Genomic DNA, 14,955 nt, shown 5'->3' with positions numbered 1-14,955 from the left:
ATTCAGAACAATAGGGCTTTGATAAAACGCCAACACGAAGCACTAAGGGCCCAAGTTATATTCAGAGGGGCCATGAATGTGTACGCACGGACAGCTGCTTGCTTAAGAGCTGCATCATTGAGAAAAATGCTGATGTCCTTTAGGGCACGGTACAAACATTACTAACAAGATCAATTCGTGAACTCGTGGTGCCTTTTATAATGTTTCTACATAATAGACGTACGCGTACAACATACTGGACCTTCAGTATCAATGACTTTACGATAGGGCAGACGTGGACGACAATGTTTGAAAAAGTATCCTAATAACTAACTCTCTGTCTGTCTGTAACTAACTAACCCTCTATCAAGGCAACATGACATAAGATGCGGGACTAAACGTTTGCCTGAGGGGCTCCCTCGACAACGTCGTATGCTTTACAAGCGCGCCTATAACGTCAGTACACGCTGCAGCTTTTGCGTTTGGGCTCAATGGACAAGCGCAGCCGCCGTTAAACAACCGCGACCTCGGTATCAACAAAAGGAGCGGTAGGCGAACGACAAGCGCTGGCGGTTTGCACGACATGCAGCGCGGGAACGTGTATATGTTTACCTACGGTTACCTGTCAGCACCACACTATCAGCAACGACTGTAGGCAAACATGCACAGGCGCGCGCAGAACAAACAGCCCCCCTCAGAATTTTTCAAACCGCAACTGAGCATCACCTGACGGAAAGTTGCCGCGTTAATTCTTATTCAAGTCGTACTATACGCCTCAAGAACATTCTGAAGTAGAAAATTGCGAAAATTCAGGCGAGAAAGGGAAAGGAGGGGGCTGTTATTTGTTGCCACATACGACCGTACCCGTACTTCAAAGGCACAGACAGAGCTGCCAATATGTTCTTTTTGTTTAGGCCGATTGCTGTTGCTGTAAGTCGATTGATCGTGTGTCATCCAACATACGTTTACTCAGGTTTTGACCCTGTCACATGCACTAATAAAGGCTTGCAACCTGTAAACAAGAACAAAGGCGGTCGAACGCTATAACTCACAATAGCAGTGTCCCTAGACGGTAAACGCACTTCCGATACTTTCAGCCAATCTCATGCGCTAAATGGCTTGCTTTCTCTTGCCTTCTCTGCCTACACCCCCTGGTTTCCGCCTGTCCGTCGGTCGGTTTCTCGTCGAGTAAAGCGAGCAGAACACGAAAAGTGTAATAGCAAAATGGTACGAACTTGACCGATACCGGAGATGAGGTAAAAACCGCACCGATCACAGAGACAGTCCAGCAGTAAACATGGTCGAACCCGGAGTGTGTGTAATCAAAGGTGGTGACTTGGTGGGTCGACCCTTACACCACAGTGCACGACATGCGTCCTCGTATAAGGTTTATTGTGATTTTTAAAGCAAGCCGATCCGGCAGACAGTACAACCCTGATTGTCCTGATAACGCTATCGCTTTAGACTCGCTCAGGTGTAGCACGTGGACCTAGCTTCTCCGGCCGCTTCCTCCGAGTTTGGAGTCGGTGTTTCGCCGAGTGAACGTAGACACAGAACTGGCGTGGAGAGGGAAGCACGAAGAACATTTAAAAGACAAAGACCTTCTCGCCGGATAGACTCAGTGGGAGGTCTCCGTGGTGGCGTCGTGGGGCCCTTTCCGCGCATTTCGGGGGCTCCGGCAGTGACGTCAGTGCTCGCTTCACCCAATGATAGTGTTCCTCCTTTCTGCGCTCCGAGACCCGCCGCGGTGGCTTAGCAGCTATGGTGTTTTTTTTTTTTTCCTATCTCCCCCACTTACTATTGATCCCTCTCTCTTACTATTGATCCCTCGCACATTCCCGTACAGCGCTGTTAGGTGCCCTCGCACGAGAGGCTGTTACGGCGCTGTACTCTTCCCTTTAAGACCCACTGACATACGCCGCTGACCTCGAGTTCACGGGTTCGATCGCGGCCGCATTTCGATGGGGGCGAAATGCGAAAACGCTCGTGCACTTGGCTTAAGGTGGACGTTAAGGAACCTGGTCGAAATTATTCAGGGTCCCCTGCTAAAGCATGCCTCACAATTATATCGTGGTTTCGGTACATAAAACTCCCGAATTTAATTTTTTCTTAAGGTGTTTCGAGAACAGCAATGAGCAGACTTCATGACTGCCCCTTTAATACAGGAAAACTTCTTTGATCGTAGAATACCGTCAGCACTACAAGCGGCTTTGAAGGTTGTTTAACTAGCATTCCTAAGAGACAATAACCTAGTGTGAATTATTCACAACATAGAGGCATTAGCCCAATTATATTTATTTGTTTTCCTTTTAGTTCCTTTCTTTGGTACTTCTTTATATACTAGTTCTTTTCAATTAGGATTGTTCTTTCTTTTGAATCCTTGCAAATGCTTTTTTGTCTACGTGTGTTTGTTAGGTTTTGATGATCTATTTGATGTTTTTTTGTGTGGTATCGCAAAGCAATGTGACACATGCTACTGCAAGTTACTAGCAAGCTGTTGGCAACACTTGCGGCATGCCGATGTTGCTGGAGGTATAATTTTGTTGCGATGTTGTGGCGCCTGTGAGTAATACGCAAAATGAAAGACAGGTGGCGAAGTTGAAGTTCCCGCATTGGCTTTCCGTGACTTCATGTACATTAACGTCTGCTCAGGCGAGTGAACAGTCCATCGATAAACAAAGGTTACATTGGATTCCGTAAGAACTAAAGACTAAAGCTAGCAAGTCTGCTTAACTTTTTTTCTGCAAAGAAACGACCCATACAAGCAACAATACTTTAAAATCAATGATGCCACACTGACGCGCTGGCCTTGCAGTTTATCCGCTAAATGCAGAAAAATAAACATTAAACTACCTCTTCCTTATTAGTAAACAACATTCTATCAGCAAAATAGAAGAAAATAGAGCCATGAATGAACATTCCGTGAGTTGGAACTAGAGGTACCACGGCTGAATAAAACAAACAAGCAAACAAACAAACAAACATTATTTAAAAATATTTTTGGCTATAAAAAGCGGGAAAAAAACGGGCAAAATTTAACTAACGCAATGAGCCGCATTGGCATTGGTGTCACTTTAAGAGCATAAATATTCATGCCACACATAATTTCATCCAGCTTGTGTAATATTTTTGATGTTAGGTTGTGTGCAGTATATTCAATGTGGCATTCCTTTGAGCAGCAACTTAGACATCCATCGCACTTTGCAGAACATAGAATCTGGTGTTTTTGGATAAAAGCGGCAGGAAGGTAAGTTGAGATAATGGTTGCATTTACCGGGATTCAAACGCCGAGCTACTCGTAGATATCGTGCCTAGTCTATGGCCGTTTGGGCTGGCGCGCAGAACAGCATGAGCGCTTGACATCACCGCGTGGGAAAGCGCACCTGAGCCGAGAGATCGGCAAATCTGTTGCAGCATTCTTCAAAGCTTTGATGTGTCTCCGTATATTTGCATCAAAGGAAGTGCACCGTCAAAACCTTAGTTCACAATGCGGGTGCACGAAAAGTGGGCGCAAACGGCAAGAAAACACCCCCGATAGCTTTTCACATAGTAAAAACGTGCTGCATTAATAGAGCACTCTTGTTAGGGTTTCATCACGCTTTCTATCGAATAAATAGAATCCACCTGTACCTCTTTACTCTTAATTTCACTGGAAGCGTGAATGCTGCCATTTTCCGATGACGTACTGTGGCAGCTGCACAAGCGGAATCGATGAACTCGTAAAGCAAGATATATGAGGGTGATGCTTCAGACCAGCTGTTTGATTTACTTGACATGATGTCAGGTTTAACGTCGTAAATTGTGAAGTCGCAAGCAGATGACAGAACGGAATGAACTTGTAGATTGCCCTTTGCGGCCAATTATTACGTATAAGGACGCCCTGATGTTCGGTCTCGCTCTCCCCAAGGTGAACGAGCAATGAGAAATTGGCAATGCTGACAGGACTGAGACGTCTTAGAGAAGCGAATACCAGACTCCATAAGCCGACCGCTTTTAACTTTAATTGATGAACAATCATTACGTTGCAGGCAAGAACTAAGTGGCTGTTGAACGGGAGACGGGAGACGGCCTTCGCCGACCCGAGTGGGGCAGACTCCAGGTTCGGTCTGGGCGCGATTGGCAATATACCTCTACAACCGGCAACTTTGCCTTTACATTCCGTTTCTTAATTAGATGACCACAGACGACACAACAGTGACCACAACATGTAAATTTCATAGCGACCAACTGTCTTCGTCGATGTTGCCTGCTTCCTGTATATGCCGCGAATGCCTTCCCCTTCTCATGCAGGGGCGGGCTCTGAGGGGCCTGCCGACCCGCAACCTGCCCATCCATCGCCCCTCTCCCATCACCGAGGAGTCTACACACACTGTCCTTCCTCCTCGACAATCTCTGGCGCGTTCAGCGCAGCAATGCATGAGTGAAGATTTCGGGACTTGCCGATTGTATACACTTCGGAAGCGTCACGGCGTACAGTGCCAACCAGCATCAGGATAATCGGGACGCATGGTGGTCGGTGCTTTTTGCGCCACCCGGCGGGCGCTTGGGGACATTGAGCTGATGCATTGTGGTATACGGTGAAGGCGAGAGCCTTTAGGGGGCATTGTGTCTGCACTTGCAACTCGCCTCCAAGCACCTCCAGCTCATCTCCGTTTGGGCAGCAGACTAATAATTGGTCTGAATATCCACGCGTTAGTTACACCACCATTGTTGACCAAGTGTTGACCATTTGTTCGTCTGCGTTCCGAAAGTGCGCAGTTCACCTCCCGCGGGTTCGATTTGAACACACTAACCATCCAGATCTGAAATATTTCGTCTACTTTGATAACATGTGAAGTACAAAATATGATATCCAATACTACCAACCTGCACTCCCAACAAAAATGGAGAATTATACCACGCCTCTAAACAAAAAATATCGGCGGAAGTCAACTGTTCCACCGACAACTCATCTACTGGGAGAGAAGTTATTCCTTCACCCAATCTCCCCCTCCAGCCCCCTAACACCTACCCTAACACCGCCCATGCTCACCAAGGGCCGAATTCAGGCCGTCGGCTTTACCGATCGCCTGTAACCATGTCACTTTTCGCGTCCGTGGCGTTTTGATGCTGTTGACTCCCTCTCATTATCTCTACCCCTTTCATTCCCTCCCCCCTTGTTCAGCGCGGTTGAGGTGTCCTCTCATGAGGGACACTTACTGCGCTGCACTTTATCCCACTTTCACCTCCTTCCTTTAGAATCTCTCTAATTCACAAAGCTTTTCGTTGGTAAGTGCTCTCTGCCAGGGGCCAGTCGGCTTCGCTAATGATAGATCCAGCATCAGGATTGGTTCATATTTTCTCTTACGAACAATTCTAGTCTAAGAAGTTTTTGTGAATACGGGCCCATGGGCCGAATTAATAACTTTTTCTTCGTATTTGTCATTCCCATTTGCCAGCACCCTTAGCTAATAACATGTCCATCATTACAAATGACGGACATCTTCTTTGAAGGATGTTTCTAGCGTAAGAACCTTTTTTTTATTATTATTAACATGGGCCATGGTCCTTTCAAGTACAGCACAGTTCTTGCCTCTGGCGGCGCCGAGCCACAATGCCCGAGGCGGAGTCGTATAAGAAATCAAGCGAATGAAGCGATACTGGTAACTGTTCACTGTCTGTGATGTGCGTCGACGAGTTGCGCAGGTGCCGTATCCACAAAATGTTCCGTTAGTAAGTCCTCTTAGCCGTTGGCCAGCCGCCTCCGCTAATAATACGTCCAGCACCAGGATTATATGGAATTTCATAGGAACAATTCTAGAGCAAGATATTTTCGTGAATAGGGGCGCATATATCCCCGAATTGCATTCATGCGGCAACGTGAAGTTCACGATACCAGCGCCATACGTTCGTGAACGAGGTTCCTCACGGTTTGACAATGAGAGACTGTCAAAGGGTAGAGCGCTTCCGCTCGGCGGGTGTCGCCCGCAGCGTGAAGTTTACTGCGAAAGACGCAATGCGGCAGGTTCGTATCGACACTTGATAACGACGACAATGGCCATACCTAAGTTCCTTTCACCGGTCAGTACACCCAACAAAATAGAACTGCTTGTTTCCCCCCCCTCCCCCCCATCTCTCTCTCTCTTCTTTACAGCGCGTGGCCACCGCCGTACAGTAATACGAAAAAATGGCATGAAGAAGGCGTGAATACAGATAGCCAAACGAATCACAGGTTCATTGTAAAAAGAAAAGAAAAAGAAATATCCGGAAATCAGATGTAGCGTCTCACGTGTGTTGCTTGAATTTAATGTGCACTCCCAAGCGCTCCTAGTTGTGACTGCTTCTCGAGATCAGGCACTAGCATATGATAGGCAAATCAAGTGCATGAAAGATCCCATAGTGGTTTGAGCGCATTCAAATAACGGGTTACGCGGAGGGCGCATTTAATGGCGCGTGTGCATCAGAACACACAAATGCGTACCGATCGCGGTAGTTGCAGAACAGTGAGCGCTCGTTGAAAAAACTGCGCACAATAATAAATAAATAAATAACCTATAAAGAAAAAATTAACCACCTTGAATACGCAACAGTCATTCGTCAAGATGGATGGATGGATGGATGAAAAACTTTATTAGGGTCCTTTAGGGCGCGCCCTAGCGCGCAGCGGGCCGCTCCCACGTCGGGACAGAGAGGCCGAGCCTCTCCATGGATCAAAAAGTACCAGTGTCCTGTAGCGGTGAAAGCGAACTGACGGCTAACAAAGACTTTCCTCCACAACTGATGTCACGTCTTTCGGTGTAGCGCATTTATTTATTTATTTATTTATTTATTTATTTATTTATTTATTTATTTATTTATTCATTTATTTATTTATTTATTTATTTTGCCCTTCATCAGCGTGTATTCTGACAAATTGTAAGGATGTACCCAACAAGCCCAAATCTCAACACACATTGGGTGCAAAGCGCCATTACAACGTGCACCCTCCCAAAGGCTATTCACAGCCCGCATAGTCGCCCGAATATCGTTTGCAGATGGTAACGGTGCTGCGTTCGAGACTGAAGAGAGCTCGGTGCTTAAAATGCAACAAGTGAACAGATGCCCACTACTGTCGTCACACGGAGGCCTCTCGAGTTAAGTGCGGAATTGGATAACAGACGCTCGAGCTGCCGACACGTGCTGGCAAGAGACTCGCCACGAAAGTGCGCAGCTCCTAAACTGAGCGCAGAATAAGCTGAGAGGGGGCGCACAGGAGAGGGGAGTGGAAGCCCTTACGTGTTACGTGCGTGGCAACGCACCCCTCCCCTTCATCCCCGAAATGTTATCGGGCGACGAACGCGCTTGCAGCTTCATATTTGCAAGTACTAGTCACAACGGCACATCCCCGGCCGCTGTCACTTCGGGCGCTCAGCAGATTTCGTGCAGCACAGCGAGGGCTACGAGTCGCTTCAGGGAATTCGCGGCGGCAACCCGAAGGTGGGCTCGTCCATTGTTCCCTCCGCGACGGCAGCGGCCCAAAATTGGCGTACGAGAGAACACCCATGAGGAACTTGGCGTTCCATTCATCTTTATGTGATACACGTACAGCCGGTGCTCATTCCCCATTCGCTAACGGGACGCCCAGGTTTGGATCCAGGGCACGGACTTCTGCGAGCCGCGTCTTAGTCACTAATGAGAAGTCTGCGGACGTGCTTTCCGAGCTGCGCGTGCTCTTGACGGAAGTACCTGGATGAGTTTGCACACGCAGAAAACAGACAGCCTGCTGCCCTATAACTAGAGCCGAGACTTCTCCATTATGCTTAAACCTCTTGCTAAGGGATCCTCACGCATTCAGAGAATCCCGAACACTCCAGTAGCGACACTGCGTACTGCTTCGCCACTCGCAAGGCAAGAGTAATAGCGCAAGAAAGGCCAAAGTATTGTCGCTATAGGCTTAAGTGGACAATGTATAATAGCTCCCACGCTTTCCTTATTAGAAAAAGGAGGGGAAGAACAGTAACTAATTAGTTGTGTTTAATGTCCCAAACAGACGCCGGTAGTATACTTTCCCATTCATTCTGACCACCTGTGGTGCTTGAACACGAGCGCTTTTTTTTTTCATCCCGCTTCTAATGAAACGCAATCACCACGGCAGGGAATCGAAGCCACGACCCTTGCGCTCAGCAGCGGATGTAAGCGGAGTGACTCCCATTTCCAGTAACTCCCAGTGTGGTAAGCTCAGTTGTAATATGATCCTGTTAAATACTAGTTGATGCGTGGTTAAATTACTGGGCCCATATTCATAAAAACCCATTACGGTAAAACTGTTCGTAAGAGAAAATTCCATCCTATCTTAAAGATGGACATAGTATTAGCGAAGGCTACCGGCCAATGGCAAAGAGCACTTACGAACGAGTTTTGTGCATTCGGCCCCCTAGGCCCGTATGCACAAGAAGAAAGCTCCTAGTTTATGACTATCCGTAACAGCGAGTTCCAGCCAATCCTAATGCTAGACATTAGTCGCGAAGTAGGCCGGTCAATGGCAAATGGCATCTACGAACGAAAAGTTTTCTTACTACCGACCCTGGGCCCGCATTCACAGAAACGTACTTACGCTGTAACTATTCGTAACAGATGTGAGCCAATCGTGATGTTCGACATATTATTGGCGAAGGCAGCCGGCCAACGGCAAATTGCGCGTGCGAAAAAAAAACCTAACGAGTCTTGAATCATCGTGAAATTTCAACAGACAGAGCGTCCCTGCCTTTTGTGCGCGGAAATATGAAAATGCACGGTGCCGCTGAATAGAGTTAGCACGCTCCCTATAATTTACCTTTTCATTTACGGTGAGAGGCCACATTCAAAAGCAAATTTTCTTGCAGAAGAGTGATTTTTATTTTCAAACATTTTCCGTATGCCCAAATTCCCGAACATGTTGCAAAAGAAATTATCTTCCGATCCTCCTTAGTTTGCGAATTACAGCGAGTTTTCCAACCCCTACTGTCGTATTGCGAAAATGACACCACATTGCATTGGTTTCGAAAATCAGTAGTATTCTTTGTATATTAATATTATCCAAAATACTTTTCTCATCTTATGTTGTGTGTAATATTACCGGGCATTCTTGTATTTAGTTGTGCATGTGTTATTGTTTAGAAATCAATACAATCGGCCACAAGGGCTATATGGCCTCTGTGTTGTTTTTGACATTTTTTCACATGGTTTGAAACATTTGTTGACGTTTTTCTCAAATCAAGATTTTACTCCACCTCATGCCACGCAAGCTTTTGATAACTTTTTCTGAATGAGTAGATTAAAATGGAGTTTTGCACACACTTTCCTCACAGAGATGTGTGCAACGAACTAGGACAAATGAAACTGATGCAATACAATATTTTTGCATTTACAGCTCATTTTGCAAATAAACTTGGTCCAAATGGCCATTTTCTTCACATTGCTTAGTTTTTCAAACGTTACTTCCTTAACATTTATCACATTACATTTATCCTAGTTAATTGCATAGGTCCGACATTTAGCTACATAAATGCCAAAGTTTTATTCAATTCAGCAATGCAATAGTTACTTATCATTGCTGGCGCGACTAGCACTTTTAACAGATTTTATGACAGATTACAAACCAAAAAATTAACCATATTTTTTTTTTCACTTCGCTTCCACAAGGCCTGCGGGAATTCAACTGAAACCAATCGAATCGCGGTGCGCTCGCGCGTATACGGTCCTTTGTCGTGTAAAGCAGCGGCGGGTGGAATGTGGGCCGACAACTAGTTGGCTAAGTTAAATAAGACATGCCTATTTAGGGGAAAAACAAGCTATTTCAACCGTGGTTTCTGACTTAAACATTTTGTGTGTGTTTGTCTGTCTCGTCTCTGTGTCTCTCTGCGCGCGCGCGCGTGTGGGTGTGCGTGTGTGCGTGTGTGTGCGTGTGCTTGTGGCCTCCCATCTTAAAGAAAAAAACAGGGAAAGAAGGTATATTTTGCACGTTCGACATAGAAGGGGGGCACCGCAGTCGAACTCAGCGAACCAATTTACATACCGGGAGTAACAGGATGCTGAGACAAAAGTGGCAGACAGGGTTGATCGATTACCTTTCGACATAAAAAAAAATCACTTTTGCGGTATGGTGTCAGCTCTGTCGCTATTCTGTGACAATCATGTCACAACCACGTCCGTCCACTTGCTGCGCACTACTGCGGAGGTAGAACTGACGTGATTGGTTGATTGATTGAGTATAACGTACCATGGCAACACGGACCCTATGAAGAAGCCGTATATAGTGGGGAGCTCCGAGTTAATTTCGACTGCCTCGATTTCCCCAACTTACACATTTAACGCGCACCTAACAAGAAAACAAGAACAGCGCAGACATACACACACTGCAAGGCCGCCCGGCACCGCATTTCGGCCAAATTCTCTATCTAACGGTGATACGAAAATAATTAGACCAGCACACATCATATGTACTGTCCTGCGCTCGTGTGTTGACGACCACGCGAACAGAGTGCACTGAACAACGACCAATCCACTGAAGACCTGATCGCCACTGCCGCTTCGCGCTGCCGAGACCACAGCACTGTGATCACGTGACCTTGAAATGCCACGGTTTGCAGCAAAATCCCTCCGGTATAGCTTCTACGGAGACCTCAAGCGGTCGAGGCCAACGTTACGAATTCGTGAGAAAACGATGTGAAAGGCAAATCCTAAAAAAATTACGTCAGCAAAACAGACCAAACAAATGGTAAAGGACAAGCAAAGATCGCATGTGCTGGTTGTTGTGCAGTACAGCAGATCTGGACATTGAGGTGTCGTTCTAACTGTCCTCTTCGTATGTAGCTACAATTCATTCAGTTCGCGTTCTAGATGCCCACCATATTTATTAATACACACCTTGAAGTTGAAGGCATGGGACTGGCCAGGTATTACGGACGGCTCAATCAAACTACCGCGATAACAGGAGTGGAAAGTTATTGGCAACGTAGCTTCAAACTCCGCTCAGTGGACATGGCGGCCCCTCTAGTGTGTCCGACTGAATTATGGCAGCGCTTTAAAGTACTGTTTGATATAACTTGTTTGTGTAAACCCTCCATGGTTACCAGACCACCGTATATTTCTTGTTGTGAAAGGCAACTACAACATTCTTTAGTACTATTCAGTGCTTCCTTTTTTTCCTCCCCCCTCCCCGAGACTAGGAGTAGCTAGCGTCACTGCATGGTTCAAAAGTCTTCTAATATCCCTATAACTAATTAGGGGAACAGAAATGAAGTAGACGCAATCTACCTCAGCAGACGTGAACGCTCTTTTTACTACTACTACTAATAATAATAATAATAATAATAGTAATAATAATAATAATAATAATAAACGAAATAGCGGAGAACAAACAACGGATAGGGATGCTCGCCGAAATGTGATTACATTTTGCGATACCTAAGTAGCATTCGAAGACCACGCACAGTAGGACGCACACTGATATCTAACCTTACACGATTCAGATACGCCAGGCTGTCTTCAGTTTGACAGTTCGCACATTCTACATACCAGCACTGGACAAGGCCAGCTAGCTGTGCAATGGTGCGCTTAGAAGACCATGGTCAGGCCTCGGTTGGAAAGGTACAGCACTAAGATTCTATGCAAGACACACTAAATAAATAATAGATAGCGTGGGGAGCAAAATACATTCTTATAGTTGATCTAACTTTAACTGGACGACATTTAGTGTATATAAGTTGCTAGCTTTTATATCTTGCCGTTATTGCAGTATAGCAGTGAGAAACATTAGATAGCCAACGGCACACATCATCGTTACTTGCTAACTGGTCTTACACTCATCCCTAAACTACATGCGTATAAATGGAAAGTGCTGGTAACGGTGTGCCGTGGAATCCCCAAGCGTTTTAGTAAAGGCGCATGTTTTATACAGCAAGGATAACGTGCTCAACATTTTACAGCATTATAACCAATTGATTCATCTGATGGATGGAGAAATGGCATGCCACCGATGAGCGAGCATTCTGAGGAGATACCTGCACATTCGCTCATTTAACGAGATGCAACACAGTACATACATAACCGGCTCAAGTGTTCTTTATTGATCCAACATATCACAGACACACGCCACCTCTTTTAGGGAGAAAATGACAAACGTGTCATTATGAATATGAGCAAAAGCCGCGCAGTGGTCACCGGCAGTGTTTACGGAAGCGAGACGGCGGCGGGGACATTTTGTTGACCGCCTGCCGGCTAGCAACTTCCTCTAAAACTGGAATCGATGACACAACGTCAAGGAGGGAAGGAGAGAGAGAACACAGGGAATGTGAAGGCCGACCCGTCGCACGCTCGATCTAGGCACATGCCGCAAAAGGAAAAGGCGCAAAGAAAAAAATAAAAACGCAAAAAAAAACATAAAAGAAAAACGGAAATGCGACGTCTCGCGGCGGAGGAGAGACGACGCCGAGATGCTGAGCGAGCCTGCTGCCTGCAGCCGCGGCAGAGCGCTCGAAAAAGCTACGCGCGAAGAAGCAACAGCAGCAGACGACGGCGACGACTCGTCGGCGTAGCGGCGGCGGCGCAGCAGCAGCGCTTTCACTCGGGCTGCGAAGGAGGAAGCCGAATCCAGTTTTCTCCGGACGAGTCCAGGAAAAGGAGGGGAGGGGCTACACGCCAGCCCAGAGAGGCGCAGAAAATGTTTCCACGGGCGGATGCGGCAGCAAGAAAGAAGGGCAAAGCAAACGAAAAGAAAGTAATAATATTAAGTAGGCTACCCGACCCGCGTCCAGGCGCACGTTGGAACGAAACACAGTGTGTGACAGTGTGTTGTATGTACCTCGTATATATACTGTGCCACCCGAATAAGGCCGCCGCTGGCATCAGCGACCCGACGCAGGCAACAGGGCAATTTCAGTTGGCAACAGCGAACGCCGCCTATACTCTATCGTTCTCCCTTTCTTTTTTTGATGTGCTTCTCGTCAAATTAGTTCTCATACTCATCAGCAAAGGTGAAAACGCTAATTATTATTAGCCCCACCTAAACAAATTCTGGATGTCGTCTTTTCGCAAGGATATTCTGCGCCGTGCAGCTCAGCCAGTTGAAACACGGGTTGTAGACATTAATAGCCAATTCCTGCACAACGGCTTGACTGAGGTCGAAGGTGTCAAACATCAGTGCTTTACAGATTGTGTGGAATATGAAAAGGGCATGCGCCTGGTGTGCATTTATGTACATGCAGTGGTACAACTTGATTGTTAGGTTTTTTTTCACGCTCGGGAGGCCTTGACGTATCGTTACATATGACGTATGTACGTAAGCTTTGCGCGCTTGAAATATGCCTGCATATAACTAAATATAGTTACGCAAGATGCACAATTCACTTGGCTCGCACGCATGCAAACTATACCGAACGTTCGTGAACGGGACCTGGTGCAGAAGTTAGTCGCCCATGAGCGGGCACACAGCTCTTTTGTACACGTCTCTGCACACATTTATGTGGTTATAATGATTTAAATGAAATCATCAGGTTAAAGTAATCCATCGTTAGAGGTTACACGAAAACCGAAAATATGTTGAAGGGCGAGAGGCAGCTACGATGACCGCTAACTTTAGAGGTCTTCAAAAACTTGGTGGCATCAATAGTCGCCGTGGAGAGTTTCACACTCAAGAAGATGAGGCACATGTGATCGCGAGAGGCAAGGGCAAAGACGCGGAGCCTGTACCCCCCCCCCCTTTTTTTTTTCCCTTCTCTCCTCGTAAGTCAGTGCACAGCCTGCACAGCCTCCCAGAAAAGAGCGAACCGCTGTGCGACACAAAAGGCCTACCCGAACGTGCATCGTCGCCGGCACCCGGCGCTCGGGGAGAGGCCCCATTTGGGCTGCGGGACCGCTTTTGCGAAGCGGATGCCGGCGCACGGGGGCCGGCGAGCTGTCCGGAGCGCTCAGGCGCCTAGGCCTCGACCCTGCGAACCCCAGGCTGCTGCCCAATGCAGCACGCGAAGGCGCCGACTCAATCGGCCGACTGTGCAGGCGTCCCAGAGCGCTTCGATCGGGCTCGAAAGAGGGCTCGAGCCGACGGAGCTCTAGGGGAGACCGCGGGAGCGTGCAGATCGCAGCTGCAGAAGCGCTAGCAAGGCCAAAAGGATCGCGACTCGTCCCTGTGCGGGTGGCCAAGTCGCAAGCCTTTGGGCGCTTTACCCAGATGGGCTGGCGCGGTGCAAAACGCACGCCCCCAATGCGGCCAACCGTTAAAAGCAGTGTAGTACTCACAGCTCGCCAGCATGTCAGCCGCAACGCAGAGGGGCCGGCGGCGCCGGCCGTTGTGGGCATTATCCGGGTGGGCCTAGAGCAGAGCGGCCAGGCTAAGCCGAGCTCGGCGCTCGGCAGGCCATCCAGCAGGGCTAACACTCGACACGCAAATGCAGCAGCAGCAGCGCAGCCGCCAAGCCGCTGCCCGCTGCTGCCAGGGCGGCGCGTGACGCCCTCTGAACGCCGGCGACGTCATAGCCCACGTGACCCGGCGCCGACGTCACAGACGGGCGCGCAGACGCAAGGTCGCCAGACGAACGCAATTTCGCTGGCCCAATGTTTACCGCTGCCGCTACAGCCTCCTCCTCGCTCCGCTTACGTGGGGCCCACTGGCGGCGCACGCTTTCCCCCAGCCACCCTCCCCCCGATAACTGGCGATTCTCGGAAAGAGCTTTGCTTTTTCGGCCGCCGCCGCCGCCGCCTCCTGGCCATCCTGGCCCCGCGTGAAGCAATGCTGGCGCGGACGTCGTCTACGACGGTCGGCTTCGCCACCGCTCTGGCCCCGAGCCGCACGAGGACACGCGGCGGCGCCGGTCGTGACCGCTGTAGCGGCTCTAGCGCAGCAGAGTGCGAACCGGCACGTCGCACTATCCGAGATGACGACAAAGGCGCAGAGTGAAAGAGAGCGCGAGAACCCGGATCGCCAGGAGTTGCGGCCGCATTCACGAAACTTTTCGCTCATAAGCGCTCTCTGCCATTGGCTGG

The 14,955-nt window shown here is 48.2% G+C and overlaps 1 protein-coding gene across 1 annotated transcript in view; it reads right to left on the bottom strand.

Annotated features, from left to right (window-relative positions):
- The window catches only part of LOC135912074 (low-density lipoprotein receptor class A domain-containing protein 4-like), a 73,331-nt gene extending 58,893 nt beyond the window's left edge, over positions 1-14,438 (bottom strand). The window contains exon 1 of the mRNA XM_065444457.1: positions 14,212-14,438. Within this exon, the coding sequence (XP_065300529.1) occupies positions 14,212-14,224 (13 nt within the window). The 5' untranslated portion in view covers positions 14,225-14,438. The remainder of the gene's footprint in view (positions 1-14,211) is intronic.
- Positions 14,439-14,955: the final 517 nt, after the last annotated feature.

This window comes from Dermacentor albipictus, chromosome 1, assembly GCF_038994185.2.
Source record: "Dermacentor albipictus isolate Rhodes 1998 colony chromosome 1, USDA_Dalb.pri_finalv2, whole genome shotgun sequence".
In the NCBI taxonomy this organism is placed as follows: domain Eukaryota; kingdom Metazoa; phylum Arthropoda; class Arachnida; order Ixodida; family Ixodidae; genus Dermacentor; species Dermacentor albipictus.
This window is presented reverse-complemented; position numbering and strand designations above follow the sequence as displayed.